The 17,773-nt window shown below is 41.4% G+C and overlaps 6 protein-coding genes across 8 annotated transcripts; 3 read left to right on the forward strand and 3 right to left on the reverse strand.

The window, feature by feature from the left end:
• Positions 1–829: 829 nt before the first annotated feature.
• On the reverse strand, positions 830–2,784 carry LOC117570366 (28S ribosomal protein S30, mitochondrial). The gene is made up of 2 exons (XM_034251959.2): positions 2,190–2,784; positions 830–2,131 (listed from the first exon to the last, which is right to left on the reverse strand). Exons 1-2 carry the CDS (start codon positions 2,654–2,656, stop codon positions 904–906), a joined length of 1,695 nt encoding a protein of 564 aa, XP_034107850.1. The 5' UTR covers positions 2,657–2,784; the 3' UTR covers positions 830–903.
• A 643-nt stretch (positions 2,785–3,427) lies between these two features.
• LOC117570374 (eukaryotic translation initiation factor 3 subunit G-1) lies at positions 3,428–4,622 on the reverse strand. Of its 2 annotated transcripts, none has more exons than XM_034251972.2 (2): positions 4,507–4,622; positions 3,428–4,444 (listed from the first exon to the last, which is right to left on the reverse strand). In XM_034251972.2, the coding sequence occupies exon 2, from the start codon at positions 4,442–4,444 to the stop codon at positions 3,635–3,637; it is 810 nt and encodes a 269-aa protein (XP_034107863.1). In that variant the 5' UTR covers positions 4,507–4,622; the 3' UTR covers positions 3,428–3,634. The 2 variants fall into 2 exon arrangements, with proteins under 2 accessions (XP_034107863.1, XP_034107871.1); XM_034251980.2 differs by having other exon boundaries at positions 4,500–4,596.
• Positions 4,623–5,240: 618 nt separating this feature from the next.
• LOC117569908 (BTB/POZ domain-containing protein 9) lies at positions 5,241–8,739 on the forward strand. Its single transcript, XM_034251251.2, has 5 exons — positions 5,241–5,568; positions 5,728–6,379; positions 6,443–7,093; positions 7,152–7,598; positions 7,653–8,739. The coding sequence occupies exons 2-5, from the start codon at positions 5,738–5,740 to the stop codon at positions 8,133–8,135; spliced, it is 2,223 nt and encodes a 740-aa protein (XP_034107142.1). The 5' UTR covers positions 5,241–5,568; positions 5,728–5,737; the 3' UTR covers positions 8,136–8,739.
• A 114-nt stretch (positions 8,740–8,853) lies between these two features.
• LOC117569922 (carnosine N-methyltransferase) lies at positions 8,854–13,409 on the forward strand. Of its 2 annotated transcripts, none has more exons than XM_034251278.2 (5): positions 8,854–9,109; positions 9,428–9,692; positions 10,283–10,503; positions 12,367–12,765; positions 12,827–13,409. In XM_034251278.2, the coding sequence occupies exons 1-5, from the start codon at positions 8,970–8,972 to the stop codon at positions 13,233–13,235; spliced, it is 1,434 nt and encodes a 477-aa protein (XP_034107169.1). In that variant the 5' UTR covers positions 8,854–8,969; the 3' UTR covers positions 13,236–13,409. The 2 variants fall into 2 exon arrangements, with proteins under 2 accessions (XP_034107169.1, XP_034107179.1); XM_034251288.2 differs by having other exon boundaries at positions 8,855–9,109; positions 10,385–10,503.
• An 822-nt stretch (positions 13,410–14,231) lies between these two features.
• On the reverse strand, positions 14,232–15,992 carry LOC117569917 (protein SMG9). Its single transcript, XM_034251264.2, has 2 exons — positions 15,825–15,992; positions 14,232–15,770 (listed from the first exon to the last, which is right to left on the reverse strand). The coding sequence occupies exons 1-2, from the start codon at positions 15,861–15,863 to the stop codon at positions 14,358–14,360; spliced, it is 1,452 nt and encodes a 483-aa protein (XP_034107155.1). The 5' UTR covers positions 15,864–15,992; the 3' UTR covers positions 14,232–14,357.
• A 424-nt stretch (positions 15,993–16,416) lies between these two features.
• Positions 16,417–17,598, forward strand: LOC117569949 (protein KTI12 homolog). The gene is made up of 3 exons (XM_034251315.2): positions 16,417–16,763; positions 16,827–17,176; positions 17,271–17,598. The coding sequence occupies exons 1-3, from the start codon at positions 16,499–16,501 to the stop codon at positions 17,556–17,558; spliced, it is 903 nt and encodes a 300-aa protein (XP_034107206.1). The 5' UTR covers positions 16,417–16,498; the 3' UTR covers positions 17,559–17,598.
• The last annotated feature ends 175 nt before the right edge of the window (positions 17,599–17,773 follow it).

Here is a 17,773-nt window from a genome sequence, read left to right on the forward strand (position 1 = left end):
ATGACCAAAGGTTGCACAAATCGTCGTAAGAGAGTCGTATATGTTCCATTTTACAAAAATAATGTGCTAGGGATCAACTAACAAAAATATGATAAAAATCCGTTATTTTAAAGTTCAGAGCTGTAGACTATACAGAATTCAGACTTTATTGCAAACAAATGTAAACAAATTGAAATTTCTTTCATGAAATTTATTTTGTAAATGGAAAATAAAAGTTATCTAACGTTTATGAATAAATTCTAATTTAATAAAGTACAATTTTGGATGAAAATCATAAAAAAAAGAGTCGAGTATCATTTGTAAAATTTAAGTTGTTCGGGCTGTTTCCCTTTCCACATAAATCGTAAGTAAAACTTTTCTCCTATCGCCCTCTTTCCTATACATAAAGAAAAAAACATGCTAAAGTCAAGAATAAAATCTTTAATCAATTGTATATGATGCCAAAATGTAATCAAGAAGGTTTAAATCTTTTCGATTTTAAAAACGTGTTAATCTCAAAACGATGAGTAAAGAAAAAAGTTTTGTTTTAAGATTTGTTTATAAGAAAAAATCAAGATTTTCAATCTTCTTTTTAATATATAAAAAAACATTCTTGAGGCAAGATTAAAATCTTCAAATAAAATGTTTTTAATCTTAAAATGCAAATTTGACATAAAAGTCTTATTTCAAGATTTTTACAACCTAAAAATCTAATTTCAAGATTTTTTTAGATCGCAAAGAAATTGAATCAAGATTTACAATCTACTTTAAAATTTTTAGAATTTTGAAAATAAAAGAAAAATAACTCCACAACGTTTGTACAACAAAAAACAATATGTTTTTATTTTAGTTAATAGTTGCTACATTTCGTTTATAATTACAAAATTACAGAAAAAAAAAGGAAGGCAGCAAAGAACAGTTGACTTAGGGATAATAGGTTTTCTTGTAGCGACCCTCGCGATTCTTTTTGCCACCCGGTCGCACAGCCCGTGGCACGTACTCCTTGTCATGCTGGTCGAGAGTGCGACGCCACGGATTGATGCCGTACTCGAAGAAGCGACGACGCGGCTCCATGCTACGTGTGGGATGATCGATCTTGTAGAGCTTCTCCCACATGTAGATTTCGGGTATCTCCAGGTGACGCGGACGCTTCGAGGCCAAATGCTTGAATGTCTGCTCGAGGAAGACACGTTGCTCCTCATTCTCATAGTCGGCGGCACGACGCAAACTCCCATCACGAACATACGGCAAAAGTTCATCCGCTGTGCGTTGAATGCTCGGCACATTGCTGTAAAGCTTCAGAAGCTGACGCAACGTGGCCTCATTGAAGTCGATGCATTTGCCCGCTTCGTTGATGTCGCCATAGAGCGGCAATGCTGGTGTGCCGCGACAGAAATTCACCACGGGATTCGTATCGATGTGGGGGCCATGGACGAGCAGCGTATTCAATTGATACGAATAGAAACTCCATTCGCGGCCATTGGTAATCACAGTCTGTGTGTTCAGCGGATACGTCAGTTCGTTGTACGTATTGAAGCCATTGTAATTGGCCTGAGCCAAGAGCCAGGCATACGACGATTGAATGGCCAGTGCATGCAATGCCTCCTTGGCATCCTCCACGCCATACGACTTTGGGCGCAGCTGCAAATGGGCACGTGACTGGAACGAGAGCAGGCCAAAGTTGGGGGCGTTGGCACTTGGCCAATAGCCGGGCACATTGATGGCATGCTGATGCTTGGTGGTATAGCCCAAGGTGCGGGCATCGAACTTGTAGCGTGGCAGCTGTTGAGCGAGCGTTAGATTCTGCGATTCTTCCACGGTGCGCCAGGTGGGCAACTGCAGGCGATGCCGCAAAGCCAAATATGGTTCGCCGGTGTATTGGACGAGGCGATCAACGCTCTCGTGTGCATCGGCCTTTTGCCATTCGTGGCCCTGCTTCGATTTGACCACATTCTTGGGCGGATCAACGCCACCCACAGCCCAAAAGGCCTCGTGCCTCGGATTGTAATCGATTTCCACCTGCTGCAAATGCGCATAATCAGCGCTGAGTGTCTGCAGCACAGCGCGATTCACTTGCTCCACAATGATTTGTGTCAATTGACGTTCACGTTGCACTGCATCCGGTGGCGTCGCCAGCTGCGTCAGTTGATGCCTGGTCAAAAGGGATGATATTTGTGAGCTAAAAGAGCCGGCTGTAGAAATTAACTTACTTGTAGATATCGTGAGCATATTCCAGCGCCTCGATAACATCTTCGCGTGCCGCTTTCACAATGGCATCCAGCTTAACGTTCTCCTCCGAAGCCGTCTCCGTCGGCTGCTCCTCCAGCACTGTGCGCGTATAGTGTTGCGTCAGTGGCAGCGCATTGTACGGCACTTGATTGTCATTGAGATCGACCACCTTGAAGCCATAATAACGCGGCATATTCAATTTGATCATCTTCTCCTCGACGGTGGCCACCGACTTTATCTCATTGTGCCAATCGGCAGCCGATTGCTGTTTCCGTGCCTTAAAGCTCAGATCCCGTATCTCTGGATACTCGGCTTCTGCGGTGTACTCTGAAGCATCGTCTGTGATGTTGTTGGTCGTTGTTGCCGCCTGTGTTTTGGCCGAGAGGCAGCGACGACAGAGTGCTTGGAGACGCGCACGCAACTGTTCACCACGTCGCAGCGTCAACATTTTCGCCGGCCACAAAAAGTTTAATACACAATTCGGGAAAGTAAATACAAATTGCTGGGGCCAAAGAAGTCGCCGCCAACGAGGTTATGACATCGGTGCTGTGGGGTAAGAGCGATAGCGATAACAGCTGACCAAATGTCTATCGCACGCCAATCGATAGCAATCGTTATTTCATAGGGATGAGTATGACTTCAATATATATCGCATGCGGTATTTTGTAGATTTTTATTTAACACAATTATGTTAATAATTATAACAAGCCAACAATTCCAATAGCCAATTCACAGTTTAGTTCAGCTTAAATTATCAATAAAATATTAAATCCCTCAACGACTTAAATTAAACACTTTCCCAGTGTGTCTTGCAATTTTGGCGTATCATATCCAATATTATTATTATTACATTGCAGACAGAAAGAGAAAAAAAAACATTGCTAATCGGCAGTAAAAGTATTAACTGAATATTCACTTTACATTCATGTTTATTTTACATTCATTCATGTTTATTTTAAAGCAATGACTAATAATTTGTATCGCCCGCAATGTTGCCAACCATCGCGCTACAGTTGGCAACGCTGAGCAGCACCGCTTGTGACCGACCCACCCTCACGACCCAATATTGTGCTCTCCTTCCAATCTGTGCACAATCAATTGGCAACACTGAACAGCAGCACTTGTGACGTCACACTCACGCACCCCACTAATGTTGCCACCGTCTGTAAAGTAAACTGTGATTGAATATTTCTTTTATCAATTGGCAACAGTAAGACCATTATTTTATTTGTTATTATTGTTTTTAGATGTATTTAGCTTAGATACCTTTCGTACTATATTTACTTTAACAAAATGCGGTATGCTTGGGCCTTTTGATAAGTGAAAAACCAAAAAAAAAAAAAAATCCTTCGCCACTAGCTTATACACACGATATCCTTATGTCGTTCTCCACGTCACGCTGTTTTCTTTGTATTTTCTTTTTTTTTTAATTGTTCTGTGGCTTGGACCATTCGACGCTCAGAATTAAGTGATCATAACCGTGACCATTGAGGATTTCGATAGCCGCCGCAGCGTCCTTGCGCTGTTTGAAATGCACGTAGGCGAAACCCTTGCAGAGGCCGGTGTTTTTATCGCGCGCCAAATACATTTTACTCTGTGGTCCAATCTTCTTCACCAGCTCCTCCAGATCGGCTTCGGTCATCGACTCGGACAAGTTGGAGATGCGAATGGCGGCGGTATCATCACGTCCACGCATTCCCATGCCACCCTTTTGACTGTCCTTGAGGAACGGTGGCACATATTTGCCCGACTTGGGTGCATCCACAGCTGCCGAGGCGGCAGCGGCTGCCTTCTTCTCCATAAGATTCGTATCCATAGCGGTGCCTTTGTATGGACAGTTGACGGACCAATGCTCACCATTGCAAATACGACACTTGGCAATGTTCTTGGTGGGGTCCAGCAGTGGATCGTTGGCCTTCTCATCCTCCTTGGAGTTAAGGAATTGCATTATGATCTCTTCGGAGACCATTGTGGTCTGGGAATTGGGGCCGGGTTTGTCGTTCTTCGATTCACCGAATTTCGTCCAGGTGCGACGCTTGGCCACAGTCTTGGGCACAACTTGCTTCGAAATTTTATATGTACGCACCACTTTCGTCTTCTTGTCATCCTTGTTGTATTTGTATTCAGTCACATATTTGTGACCGTTCTCAATCGTCTCAGTTGTTGGTGGCAAGCCGCCGTAGTCGAGTTCCACCTCATCGGCCCAACTGGATTTAATTGTTTCAACGCCAGGCATCTGTAATTGCAAATAGTCGATCAGTTTATTGTTATTGCACTTGTGTGTTTATTACATTTAACCTTGTTTTGCTATGCGAATGAATAACGAAAAATTAAATACAAAATTTCGCCACGAGTTTGCAGATTGCGTCCGCACCACGAAAAGAGACAGTTAGGGATGTGTTATTGTTGTCGATAAGCGGTTATCGCACTTTGCACATCGATATTGTTGTTCGCCATTTTTTTGGTGACTTCCTAACGTTTAGCAAATACATAAATTACACACGAAAATTAACCTTACGTAGAGTTTATATTTGTGTTTATAAATATATTTGTGTTATCATTTTGGCCTTAACGATTTATCGAAATATCGTAGTACTTGACTTGTAGTAGTAGTTGGTATATACTGAACTAGTTCAGTACGGCAACCGTTCAAAAAAAAAATACCCAAAGACCTTTTGCAGCAAATTAATACATATATAAAAATAATATAATAAATTAAAAATAAAAATAATATTTCTTAGGTGTCGTCTTCATTTTTTTAATAACATATACAAGCTGTTAAAATTTAACTGCCTTTGAAAATATACCAGGTGCAACTTATCGGATATTTTTTGTTTTGGTATATGCCCAAGCAATATATATATATACAAATATTTTGATTTGATACCGACACTTAAAATAGTTTTAGGAAAGCTAATTATTATAAAGTGAGTATTCATTAAAAAGAATACTAGATTCTTCACATAATTTAGAACTCGATATTTTAACAACTATCATAGAAAAACATCGATAATTGAATGTTGCCATCGATATGTTTGTCAAAGTGCGACACAACTCAGCCTAGCTACAATTGGAAAACATTGTAAACACATCAAATAGCAATAATAACAATACAAATCAAAAGCAATATAATTTAACAAAAAAAATGCGTAAGACGCATATTGGACGTATGTAACTTGTAACGTGGATGGTTAACAAAAGCCACGGTCGTTAAAGGTAATACAACGTAAAGCAAGAAAAATATAAATCCACACACGCACACACATACGCATGTAAAAAGACGAAAGAATAAATAATAAAGCGGACAACGACAGCGAAAAGTGCGCGCTGCATAGCACAGCAAATTAATTAATTACAAAGGTGAGTGACATCCCTAGCGAAGGAAAAATGCAAAATATTGTTTAATTGTGTTTTTTTTGGGCAACTGTGCTAACTGTTAAATTGTTCTTTCTTCTCACATGCACACACACACACATGCATAACAAATGCAATCATCACTCACACAATTGCAATGCGTAGTTATACAATAATGAGCAGCCAGGGGGGGCATCGGACGCCATGCAGCTTTGCCGCCGGCAGCATGACAACCGTGGCCCGCAACAAAAGCAACAACAACAACAATACAACAGACTCCTCGGGCGGCAATTATAAAGGCGCCGAATACAGCAATGAAATTGATCTGGGAGAACGCTTCTCGGTGGACATTGCCCGACTCTGCATGAACGATCGCTACTCGGATGTGGAATTCGTGGTCGAGGAGCAACGTTTACCGGCACATCGGGCCATACTCGCAGCACGCAGCGAATACTTTCGGGCGCTCCTTTATGGCGGCATGTCGGAGACGTCGCAGCGACAGATCGCATTGGATGTGCCGTTGGATTCGTTTAAGGTGCTGTTGCGTTACATTTACTCGGGCACACTGTCGATGGCGACGCTGGACGATGATGCGATCATTGGCATCTTGGGCATGGCCAATCAGTATGGCTTCCAGGATCTAGAGATGGCCATCTCCAACTATTTGCGTCAATATCTCACGTTGAACAATGTGTGCATGATATTGGATGCGGCGCGTCTGTACAATCTGGAGGAGCTCACACAGGTCTGTCTCATGTTCATGGATCGCAATGCCGAAGAGCTGCTGCTGCACGATTCCTTCAAAATGCTCTCAAGGGTGAGGATAATGGATATTCTTCTTCGTTCAGTTCTCTTTACACTCTTGATCTCTTAACCCTAGGAATCGTTGGAGGAGGTGCTGCGTCGTGACTGCTTCTTTGCATCCGAAGTGCAAATCTTTTTGTCCGTTTGGAAATGGAGTCGCTACAATCCCGATATTGATATTGAAACGGTGGTCTCCTTGGTGCGTCTACCGCTAATAAGTCTGGAGGATCTGTTGCAAGTGGTGCGTCCATCGGGCATCCTGAAGCCCGAAATACTCGATGCCAAAATCCTTGATGCCATCGATGAGTGCAGCACATCGAAAACGTTACCCTATCGTGCTGCATTGTGGCCGGAAGAGAATGTGGCCACAGCGAAATTCATGTCGCGTTGCATTCAGGGCGAATGTCGTTCCGCTTTGCTGGACGGTGATGTCACCTCGTATGACATGGAGCATGGTTATACACGTCATTGCATCAGCGATTGCAATGATGATGGCATCGTTGTCGAACTCGGCACCATGTGCATGATTAATCACATTCGCATGCTGCTCTGGGATCGTGATAGTCGCGCCTATTCGTATTTCGTTGAGGTCTCGGGCGATCAACAGCATTGGGAACGTGTCATCGATTATAGCAAATATCATTGCCGCTCCTGGCAGTATTTGTACTTTGAGGCGCGCCCCGTGCGTTTCATACGTCTCGTGGGCATTCAGAATACAGTGAATCGGGTAAGTACAACTTTCTCTCCTCTTCCTCTCTGCATATAGTTCATCACATCCTTTGCAGGTCTTTCATTTGGTGGGCTTGGAGGCAACGCATACAGCGAATGTGCCCAAGCTGGTTGATGGCTTTGTGGCGCCCGATGTCAATGTGGCCACCGTCGAGATGAGCGCCATTGTCACGGATGGCGTCAGTCATACACGGAATGGTCTCATCAATGGTGATTATACCGGCTACGATTGGGATTCGGGTTATACGTGTCATCAGCTGGGCAGCGGCGAGATTGTTGTGCGTTTGGGTCAACCTTACTATGTGGGATCGATGCGTTTGCTATTGTGGGATTGCGATGATCGCACCTATAGCTACTACATTGAGACGTCAACGAATCGCAAGAATTGGCAAACTGTGGTCGACAAACGTACGGAGAAGGCGCGCTCCTGGCAGAATTTACACTTTGCGCCACGTCCCATTGTCTTTATACGCATTGTGGGCACCAGGAATACAGCAAATGAGGTGAGTCGAATTGAGTTTAATCGTGTAATATGTTTATAACACTTTCTTTTGTAGATCTTTCATTGCGTGCACTTGGAGTGCCCGACACAGGACAAAGAATTCCTCAAGCAGATTGCTGAGATGAACCTCAAGAAGGAACAGAACAAGGATAAAGACGAGCATGAGCTGGACGATGATGTGGCTAGCACATCGCGTGCAGCGGCTGCTTTAACGCTGGACGAACGCGTTGAGTTTCCTGTTTCACCTGGCAGCGATTCGTTGGCCCGTTGGCCGCCGCATGTCAATGGCGATCTGGACCTCTTTAAACGTTCAACAGCCGAAGCGAATCGCGATCCACTCGATACGTCTGGCACATCGACAACGCCATCATCGACGCCCCCAACACCAACGACAACAGCAGCTCGCTCTCCCGCACGCTCCAGCGAGCCGGCGCAGCGACAAGCGCCAGTGCCTGCAGAGCCGGAAGTTGCGCAACTTGTTGAGCTGGGCAATAGTGATCAACAAGCGGAGCAAGCGCAACAGCAGACGGATCGCTAAATCTCGACTTCGACTGTGCGAAACCCCTTTTTATACGTGATCGTTTTTTTTTACAAAATGTCACAACTCGAAATACTCCTGTGGTCAAATGCGCTGCTTATTCTAAATATGTTTACTTACATCCGAAAAACGTTGCGATACAATATTATTGTTATACGCACTTCAGCGTCATTTACGTTTTATTTAAGCAATACTAATTTATACACATATATATATATCCAATTACTGCAAGTACCATATGCTAAAATCTTACCCTCCCCCCTCTTAATTAAGTAATTAATTTAATGAATTCACGCAACCCAGCCAAATTGTGTTGACGGAAAACAAATTGTATCAATGTCAGTCGGCGTCCTTATTACACTTAATGTACAAATTACGATATATACTTAAATTAATGGCATTATTCGAATTATCTTACCTACCTCTCACTTTGTTGATGCTGTTTTTTCGTTACAAAATTCCTTCGAGTTAAGAGCAAAACAAAAAATGTAAATGGTTGCAATTGTTTATTTCTGTGTACACCTTAAGATTTTAATTTATTGCCAAAACATTTTGTTACAACATGTAATGCACTTAATAAATACGAACTATGTAGTAATCAATCATTTAATTCTTGATTCAAAAAGAAGCGCCTTAACTTGCGATATGTTATCGATAATCGGATACGTCGTGCGCACTGTTTGCTGATATTTTTTTCAAATCCAATTTGTGGTCACACTGCTCGCTCAGATGGAATTTTGACAATGTGTGCGTTCGGCGGCGGTGTGCGAGGCATCTGAATAGAGCAAAAGGAATAAAGTATAAATAAATAGTTTGTGAAATTTGCGCGCGCACATGAGCGACATGTTGCCATCGTTGCCGTTCCCCATGCATCCCAAGATGCATGAGGATCCGGCGCTAGCGTTTTCGGCGAAAGAGGATGAAGAGGAGCGCCGTCACATACAGAAGGTGCAGAATGCCTTCAAGTACTACAGGTGGGTGATCAAATGCGATTTGTTTACAAACGCTTAATAACTCGCCGCCTCATTACCCCCTTCATTCATACTGCAAACGCAAACACACACACACACACATGCACGACCCCCACCATGCGACATGTTTATGCTTGTCATGTGTGTGCTGATAACGAAAATCAATTAAAGCGGCTTTGGCCAATGTGAACATATGCATATGTATGAATGAATGTGTGAGTGTGTGTGTGTGTATGCAAATGTAGGACATTCACTTGTAATCGAATCGCCGGCTCAACTATCTCCTCACTCTCTCTCTCTCTTTCTACCCTTATTGTGCAGACCATATGCCTATCTGAGGCTTAAGAAGAAATGGGATTATCTGCATAGCTTATCGGCGGACGATCAGCGACTGCTTTCAAAATACCGCACGCATTTGGATACCGTTGGCAACGGTATTGATTGCAATCAGGCTGTGATTCGTGAGATTTTGCGTGATCGTGTGCTGTATCCCACAGGCGATGGCAGCGGCAGTGCCGGCGATACCGATAACGATAACGAAACCGATGAACCGCCAGCACACGTGCGACACGGCGACATGGACCAAGTGAGTAATAAGTACTGTTGGGATAGTCGCTCTCTCTCTCTCTCTCTCTCTATCTTTCTATCATTTACATTGCACAGTGTGCAACAAGTGGTAATTGACATTCCAATTGGGATATTATAATGGGGTTCTAATCAGCATGATTGTTTATGTTATCGACAGTTTTTTTTCTCTATTTTGAAGCCTGCGCAAAATAATCATTCACAGTGACTTTGCAACAAGATTAAATATGTAATAAGAAACTAATTATGTTGAGCTAACTTCTGCAGTATATAGCGTATATATATGTATATATGTAGTCCCGATCTGTTGTGTTTCTTAAACAAAAATCTCGAAATGATAATCGAACTAAGTAACAGAAATTTTTCTACAAATATTTTCTATGCAGAATACAAAATAAATTAAATGTCATAATTTCTATATATATTAATTTCAAGTTTCCAATAAAATGTATTAATAGTTTTCAGGATTATAGCAAAGAAAACCGAGAGTTTTAAAATACTAAAAACGTAAGGGTATTGGCATTGTCGGCTTGGCCGAAATGAATTTCTATAGCTCTATTGAAAAAATGCAAAACGAAATTTCTATCTCAGACTAAGTTTCTTGTTGGTGGTCATGATGATGACGATGATGATGATGATCATGTTGTGGCTGATGATGATGATGATGTTGTTGAACCTCTCAAAATTTTAAAGGCTCAATCAACGCTGAAACTGATTGCCCGAGACTGGAGCGCCGAATGCGCCATCGAGCGAGAACAATCCTACAAACCGATCATTGACAGCATCGAGGAATACTACAAGCCCAGCGACTAGTAAGTACTATAAACAAAAGCAATTCATTACTCATTTCTTTTTACAATTATGGGTAATACCTAAAGTAGTGGTATTCTTTATCATTGTATATTTTGAAAAGCTTTAGTTTGGTATTTTTATTTTATAAACTTTTCTGGGAGTTTCAAAATAAACATAGCTTCATATTATGAACAAGTAAGAAGGCTACAGTCGAGTGTGCTCGACTGTGAGATAACTGTTACCAAACGCAGTGCGGTATTATTCTTAAAATATACTAAACGAACATACCACAAATATACTAAAATAGTCCACATAGTGCCTATTTTTAATAAAAGCAAAAACTGTGGTATTATTCCTAAAATATACCAACTGAATATACTGCAAATATACTAAAAGTGACACCGATTTTTAATAAAACAAAAAACAGTGCGGTATTATTCTTAAAATATACTAAACGAACATACCACAAATATACTAAAATACACCACATAGTGCCCATTTTTAATAAAAGCAAAAACAGTGCGGTATTCTTAAAATATACCAACTGAATATACCGCGAATATACTAATATACTAAAATATACCAAGTGCCACCGATTTTTTATAAAAAGAAAAACAGTGCAGTATTATTCTTAAAATATACCAACTGAATATACTGCAAATATACTATAAGTGACACCGATTTTTAATAAAACAAAAAAACAGTGCGGTATTATTCTTAAAATATACCAACTGAATATACCGCAAATATACTAAAATGTATCAACTGCCACCCATTTTTAATAAAAGCAAAAACAGTGTGGTATTATTCCTAAAATATACCAACTGAATATACCGCAAATATACTAAAATATACCAAATGCCACCGATTTTTATTGAAACAAAAATCAGTGCGGTATTATTCTTAAAGTATACCAAATTAATATACCTAAAAATACAAAAATATAAGACTATATTCGGTATATTGATATAGTACTACATTCAAAATATGCCATAGAATACAGATATATACCACATTATCAGGCAAAGCAACTAAGACCAGTTTTTCCTATACGAAAGTATTTCTTAAATAACTCCTACAATTTTGATCTGATCGAAACCAAATTTTCAGAAATCACAAATACTGAAAGTATCAAATTGTTGAAAGTACCAAATATATGAATATGATAGAGAAGCAAAATGTATAACCAGCAAAAGGTGCTTAACTCTCTAAATTGAGATGTTATAAAATAATTTCAAGAAAATACAATTGCTAGGCGACTGTCATCCATAGTTGAGTATTTCGAATTATAGTGTTTAACAGAAATCTTAAGTACTTATTTTTATGGTGTTTATTATTATAGTAGTTATTATTATTATATGACAGTATTTAATATAGTATTTACTTATTTCTGCATTATTTTCTTATTATTAGCTTAAAGTTTTCTATATACAAATAATTTGTTTTTCGAACTTCAAAATTTGAGTTCTTATGAGTTTACTAAAGATTATTTGTAATATTATAATTACAAAATCGCTCTCTTATATCCAATTTTAACTTAAACATAAATCTTTTATTTTGTGAATGTTTAACCCTTTATGCCCCAGAGTTTTTAGAGTTTTCTTGAGGCATTCATCATATAATTTGTATTATCTGATAAACGAGAGGTGTTTTAATTGTTTAAATTATAGTTATCAATTGTCAATAATCAAATATCATCATGCTAAATGAATTGATAAGACTTTTATATGGGTTTTAAAGGGTTAAACATTCCCTAAATAAAAGATTACGTTTAGGTTTAACTATTTTACCAATTGAAAGAGTTTCTTGTTTATTATTATTCTTATTCTTATTTCGTATTCTTATTGATCTTTCAATTAATTATGTTTCATTTTTGTTGACAGCAAACTGAATGAGATTAAGATTCTGGTGCCTGGGGCAGGACTCGGGAGGCTGACCTATGAGCTGGCCTGTCGTGGCTACGCCTGCGAGGGCAACGAGTTCTCCTACTTCATGCTGATTGCCTCGAATTTTGTGCTCAATCTCTGCGACTATGAGAACAAGCACGTGCTCTATCCGTGGGTGCATCAGTACGTCAATAATATGCGACGTGCCGATCAGGTGGCCTCGGTGCGTTTTCCCGACATTTGCCCGGTGCGTAATCCTCCCAAGGGCAACATCGAGATGGCAGCTGGAGATTTCCTGGAGGTCTATAAAACCCCCGATGCGTACAATTGTGTGGCCACGTGTTTCTTTATCGATTGTGCCAATAATGTCATTGATTTCATACGCACCATTTACAAGTGAGTCCCTTTTTTGTATTTCAATTCTAATTTTGAATTAAATTGTTTTCTCGTACTTCAGAATTCTTGTGCCTGGCGGCATTTGGGTGAATCTTGGTCCATTGCTCTATCACTATAGCGATGTGCAGGGACAGAATAGCATTGAGCCAACTTACGAGGATCTCGTCATCATTATGGAGAGCATTGGCTTTGATATATTGAGCTGTCGCACCGGAATACGCACCAAATATGCACAGAATCCGCAATCGATGAAACAGAGCGAATACCAAAGTCTTTTCTGGGTCTGTCGCAAGCCGCCCAACAACTTTGAGCAGCAACAGCAACGTGAACAAAAGGAGCCACCCGATCTCATTGTGAATCGCGAACATGACACTCAAATTGATGTCGATGTCGATGCCGATGATCTCGATCATCAGTTGGAGGATGATGAGATGCAATCGGAATCGCAATCGCAGGCAAAGCAAACGTGATACTTTCATCATCGCAGCAGTAAACCAAATAAACAAATACAACAAACAACACATCAAAGCCAGCCCCCCCACCGCCCCTTTCACAACATCAAACACAACACGCATATTCATTTCTATATTTACCAAAAGCGCCAAATAAACAATACGAATTTCAAGTGCAAAATGCAAACAAAATGCAATCAATCAGTTTGGAAAGGAACTTCTTGGAAGGATAACAAAGATGAACACAGATTTAGCTGCAGAAGAAGCTAAACACAATCAGAGAATTTCTTAACTAGTAACTTTAGCTTTTGGCATAACTTTTTAACTAAAGATGAAACGAATCGTTGATGTACTTTTTGCTGTAACAAATTAATTTTGTGAAGCTAAATGAAGCTTTTAAAAACAACTAAAGCATTTATAAAGTATGTGAAGAGCTTCTTTGGAAACTTTGCTGTTCAACTTTATATTATATATAACAAAGCAGCAGAAGAAGCGATATATAATAAGAGAAATACTTAACTAAAGCTGAAGCAAGGATTGTTGATGTACTTTTTGCTGTATCTTTTACCATAACGAACCAATTTTGTCAAGCTTTATAGAGTATGTGAAAAGCATCTTTAAAAACTTTGCTGTTCAACTTTGTATACAACAAATGTCAGTCAAACTTAAAGCGCGTTTTGTGCTGTTTCTAGATAATTCAAAATCGTTGCAGTCAATCCTTAACAGTCAATATTTAAATACCTGAATCGACATTGAATAGAAAGGTTATTATAACTTTGTGCCTCTATGAAATGAACAGCAAAAAAATACATCTAAGTTGCTTCTCTTGACAGTCTGGTATATTTTGTAGCCCATATAGTATATTTTAAATGTTGCAGTATACCAAATATTCGACATCATAGGAAACTCCGCTGCTAACTTGACTTTATATACAAAACTATGATCTTTGAGATGCTGTTTCTATCTACAACGAAATCTTAATCTAAGTACCTAAACTTTTTCCATCCATGTTCCGCATTTTTATCTTCTGCATAACAATATCTATTATTTATTTATACAAAAATCTTATTTAATTGTAACTTAAGCTTAAACGCTACTCTATCGCTGTCCCGCTCTCATGCATGCGTTCTCTCTCTCTGTTCAGGCATCGTTGCGCCACGAGTTCGAGGCAGAAGCAGAGACAGAAGTGACGCCTTCGTTGTTGCGCCAACTCTTTGAGCACAGCGACTCGAAATGCCGATGCTTGATGTCTCCGAAGATGCTCTCAAAGTGCTGGCTATCTGAATTGCATTTCCGGGTCGTCTCTGCCATCAGATCGAACCACAGCGACTCGCTAAAGTCATGACTTGGACACATGGAGATGCGTTGCATGGTGAGCACACGTTCGCGAAACTCACGGACTAACTCAAAGAGCTCCGGATGATGGCAGGTGGCCGCATTGCTGCGCACCAGAGGCAGCACGAAACTGTTGATAACCCGCGCCTCACCGCGTCCCCGATGCATGGGCAATCCGCTGGCCTCGAAGAGCAGCGTCAACTGGCGATCGAAGCACTCACGCCAAGCGGGCTCAAAATGCTGTCGCTGAGCGCGAGTGCGCACAAACATCAGCTGCGGCAGATGGCCGGGCACATAGCTCTTGATGGGTGAGCGGGGTCGCAGACGCAAAGCTGTCTGCAGCAGACGCACTTGCTCCAGACTCAGTTCATCCACCGCTAGCAGGAGAACATGACACACGCTTAGCAGTTGCATGATGAGCGATAGCGTTGGCAACTCTTGTTGCTCTTCTGCCTCCTTGCCGAAGGACACCGAGTCCAGCAGCACAAAACGTTCGCGTGTTATGAAAAACTGCAAGGATTCGGTGCGTCGTGATTTTGATTGTTGTTGCTGCTGCTGTGGTTGCTGTTGCGATTGTTGTTGCTGTGTCTTTGAACGATGTCGGGTGGAGAAAATGCATTCATCAGCGTCTGGTGCAAACAAATGTCCATAGTAATCGTAGTTGGCATCGCGTTCAGCGCTCAGCAGATTCAACAACGTCGATTTCCCCACCGATTGAGCGCCCAGCACACCGATGACGGTGAAGTCCGTGTTGGTTTTGTGAAACAATTTGCGGGCATTGGCATTGAAGGCCCCATTCGACATCAGCAGCGTGGTGGGTCGTGTCATTCGCGGCGGTCCCAACATCCCATCCTGTCCAGCTGCAGCTGCCGTTGAAGCTGCGGCTGTTGCTCCTGCTCCACCTTGAGGTTTCTCTTTGTTGCTTGCGGTGGTCAGTGCGGCACACACGGAGGCCGATGTCGTCGCCGTGGGCATGCCACGTTCGCTGCTGTGACGTGTGGCATCGCTGCTGCGATTGATGATGATCGTCTTAATCGCAGATGTGCTGCCGGTGAGCAACTGTGGCTCGTTATTGCTGCTGCTGCTGCCCGTGTTACTGTTGTTGCTCTCCGTCTCCTTTTTGAGCAATATCTTTGGTTGCACCAGCGCATTGCGCGCATCTTCACGACGCGCTATTGTCACCGGCGTGGAAGGTGCGCCGCCCTGGCGTCCATCATCCTAGAGGAGATTTGGCTCATTTTGAGTTCGTACTTATATGCATTGCACACTTACCCGCTTCTTGTTGCGAAAACGTCGGCGAGTTTCCGCCATTTGTTTGTATTGTTTGTGTAGCAATTAATGCTCAGGATTGCGCCGCTTTGTTTATTGATCTGGTGTATTTTGAGCGTTTTGTTGTGAACATATGATCTGCTGTGTGACCAGCTTTCATTTGGAGGAGCACACACAAAAACTACTCCACACAAAACACAGCTGGTTACACAGCAACAGGTGAGTTGAACTCCAAAAATATGATCCCAAAGCGAATTATTATAAAATGACCACAGAATAAAAAATATTAATAATTGAAAACAATAAATAATTAATCAATGCAACATTATTTAAATGAAATCATCCATTAATATCTATGGGCAGCACTGGAGTGTAGCCAAATTTTCTTGGTGCTTTATTCATCATTGGAATTTAAAAATATTTTTACTCCCAGCTAATTATTACAATTAAACATGTATAGTTAAATAATAATTACTTTTGTGTGCGCCACATAAAATGCTGTTGCGGTTACAATTTCAAATTGGGCAACTCGATAACAACGCTTATCGATTGTTATGGGTAGCACTTCAGTGTATTTTATTTCGCACTTAACGGCTTGTGGTCACACTGCACTACCACACGCGCAAGCAGCAAGCAATATTTTTTTTTATTTATATTCTTATTAAGTTAGTTTAGTTATGCCAATTGTTGTAATTAGCGGACTGCCAGCGAGTGGCAAGTCCACGCGTGCACACGAACTGCAGCAGTACTTTGTGGCCAAGGGGCGAAAGGTGCATTTGATAAGCGAAAACGAAGCGGTGCCCAAAGCGCTTTACGAGAAGAACGCGTTCTTTGCGGACTCACAAAAGGAAAAAGTGGTGCGCAGTGATTTGAAGTCGGAGGCATCGCGTCATCTGAACAAGGACGATCTCGTCATACTCGATGCAGGCAATTACATAAAGGGTAAACACTATTTAATGACTGTCATTGCAAATTATATAAATGCAATGCATTTTCTTTTGGCAGGCTTTCGCTATGAATTGTTTTGCATGACAAAAGCGGCACGGACCACGCAATGCACGCTGTTCAGTTGCATACCACAGGAACAGGCCTGGACATTCAACACACAGCGCACGCAGCCCGACAAACTGGATGAGAACGAGAGCGAACAACAGCAGCAGGTGAACAATTCAAATGTGCCCTATACAAGGGAAATCTTTGATGCACTTTGCATGCGTTATGAGGAGCCGCATAGCAACAATCGCTGGGACAGTCCACTAGTTGTGGTGCTGCCCGAGGATACGCTCGATCTGGAGGCCATCTACAAGGCGCTCTACGAGACGAAGCCACTGCCACCAAACCAAAGTACACAGAATGTAAGAATACGACTTTAGGCAGCCCCGACTTCCTTTTCTTTTTGCATGCGCATCCCTAGATATCATTATAATAATCAATTTTGTTGCTTTGCAGCCTCCGTTGGGCGCCACCAACTATCTGTTTGACCTGGACATTCTCATGCAGGACATTATTAAGGAGATCTTGGGCGCCATTAAGATTGGCGCCTTCGGGCAGTTGCGCATCAAGGGCAGCTCGAGCACCGTCAAAGTCACCACATCTATGAATGCTTTGCAACTGAACAGATTGCGACAAAAGTTCATAACGAGTACGTGTCGTGCTAGCCAAACGACGCCTGCGCCGCTTGAGCAAGTGCCGCAATTATTTGTGCAGTTCATAAATGCAAATACAACAGGTTGCTAGTGTTAGTTTCAATAAATTAATAGAAGACTATAAATACAAATAGTTCCACTTGTTGCTTTGCTGTTAAGTTCACAATGTTATAAATACGGGGAAATACTCAGTTGCTCATATGGCAATGGTAATTACAATTTAACGGCCAATGCGTAACAGTGTCACAACACTTAACAGTGCCATAACGAGCAAATTCAAATGTAACAGTGCCATGTTGAGCAGTT

This window comes from Drosophila albomicans, chromosome X (assembly GCF_009650485.2).
Source record: "Drosophila albomicans strain 15112-1751.03 chromosome X, ASM965048v2, whole genome shotgun sequence".
NCBI lineage: Eukaryota > Metazoa > Arthropoda > Insecta > Diptera > Drosophilidae > Drosophila > Drosophila albomicans.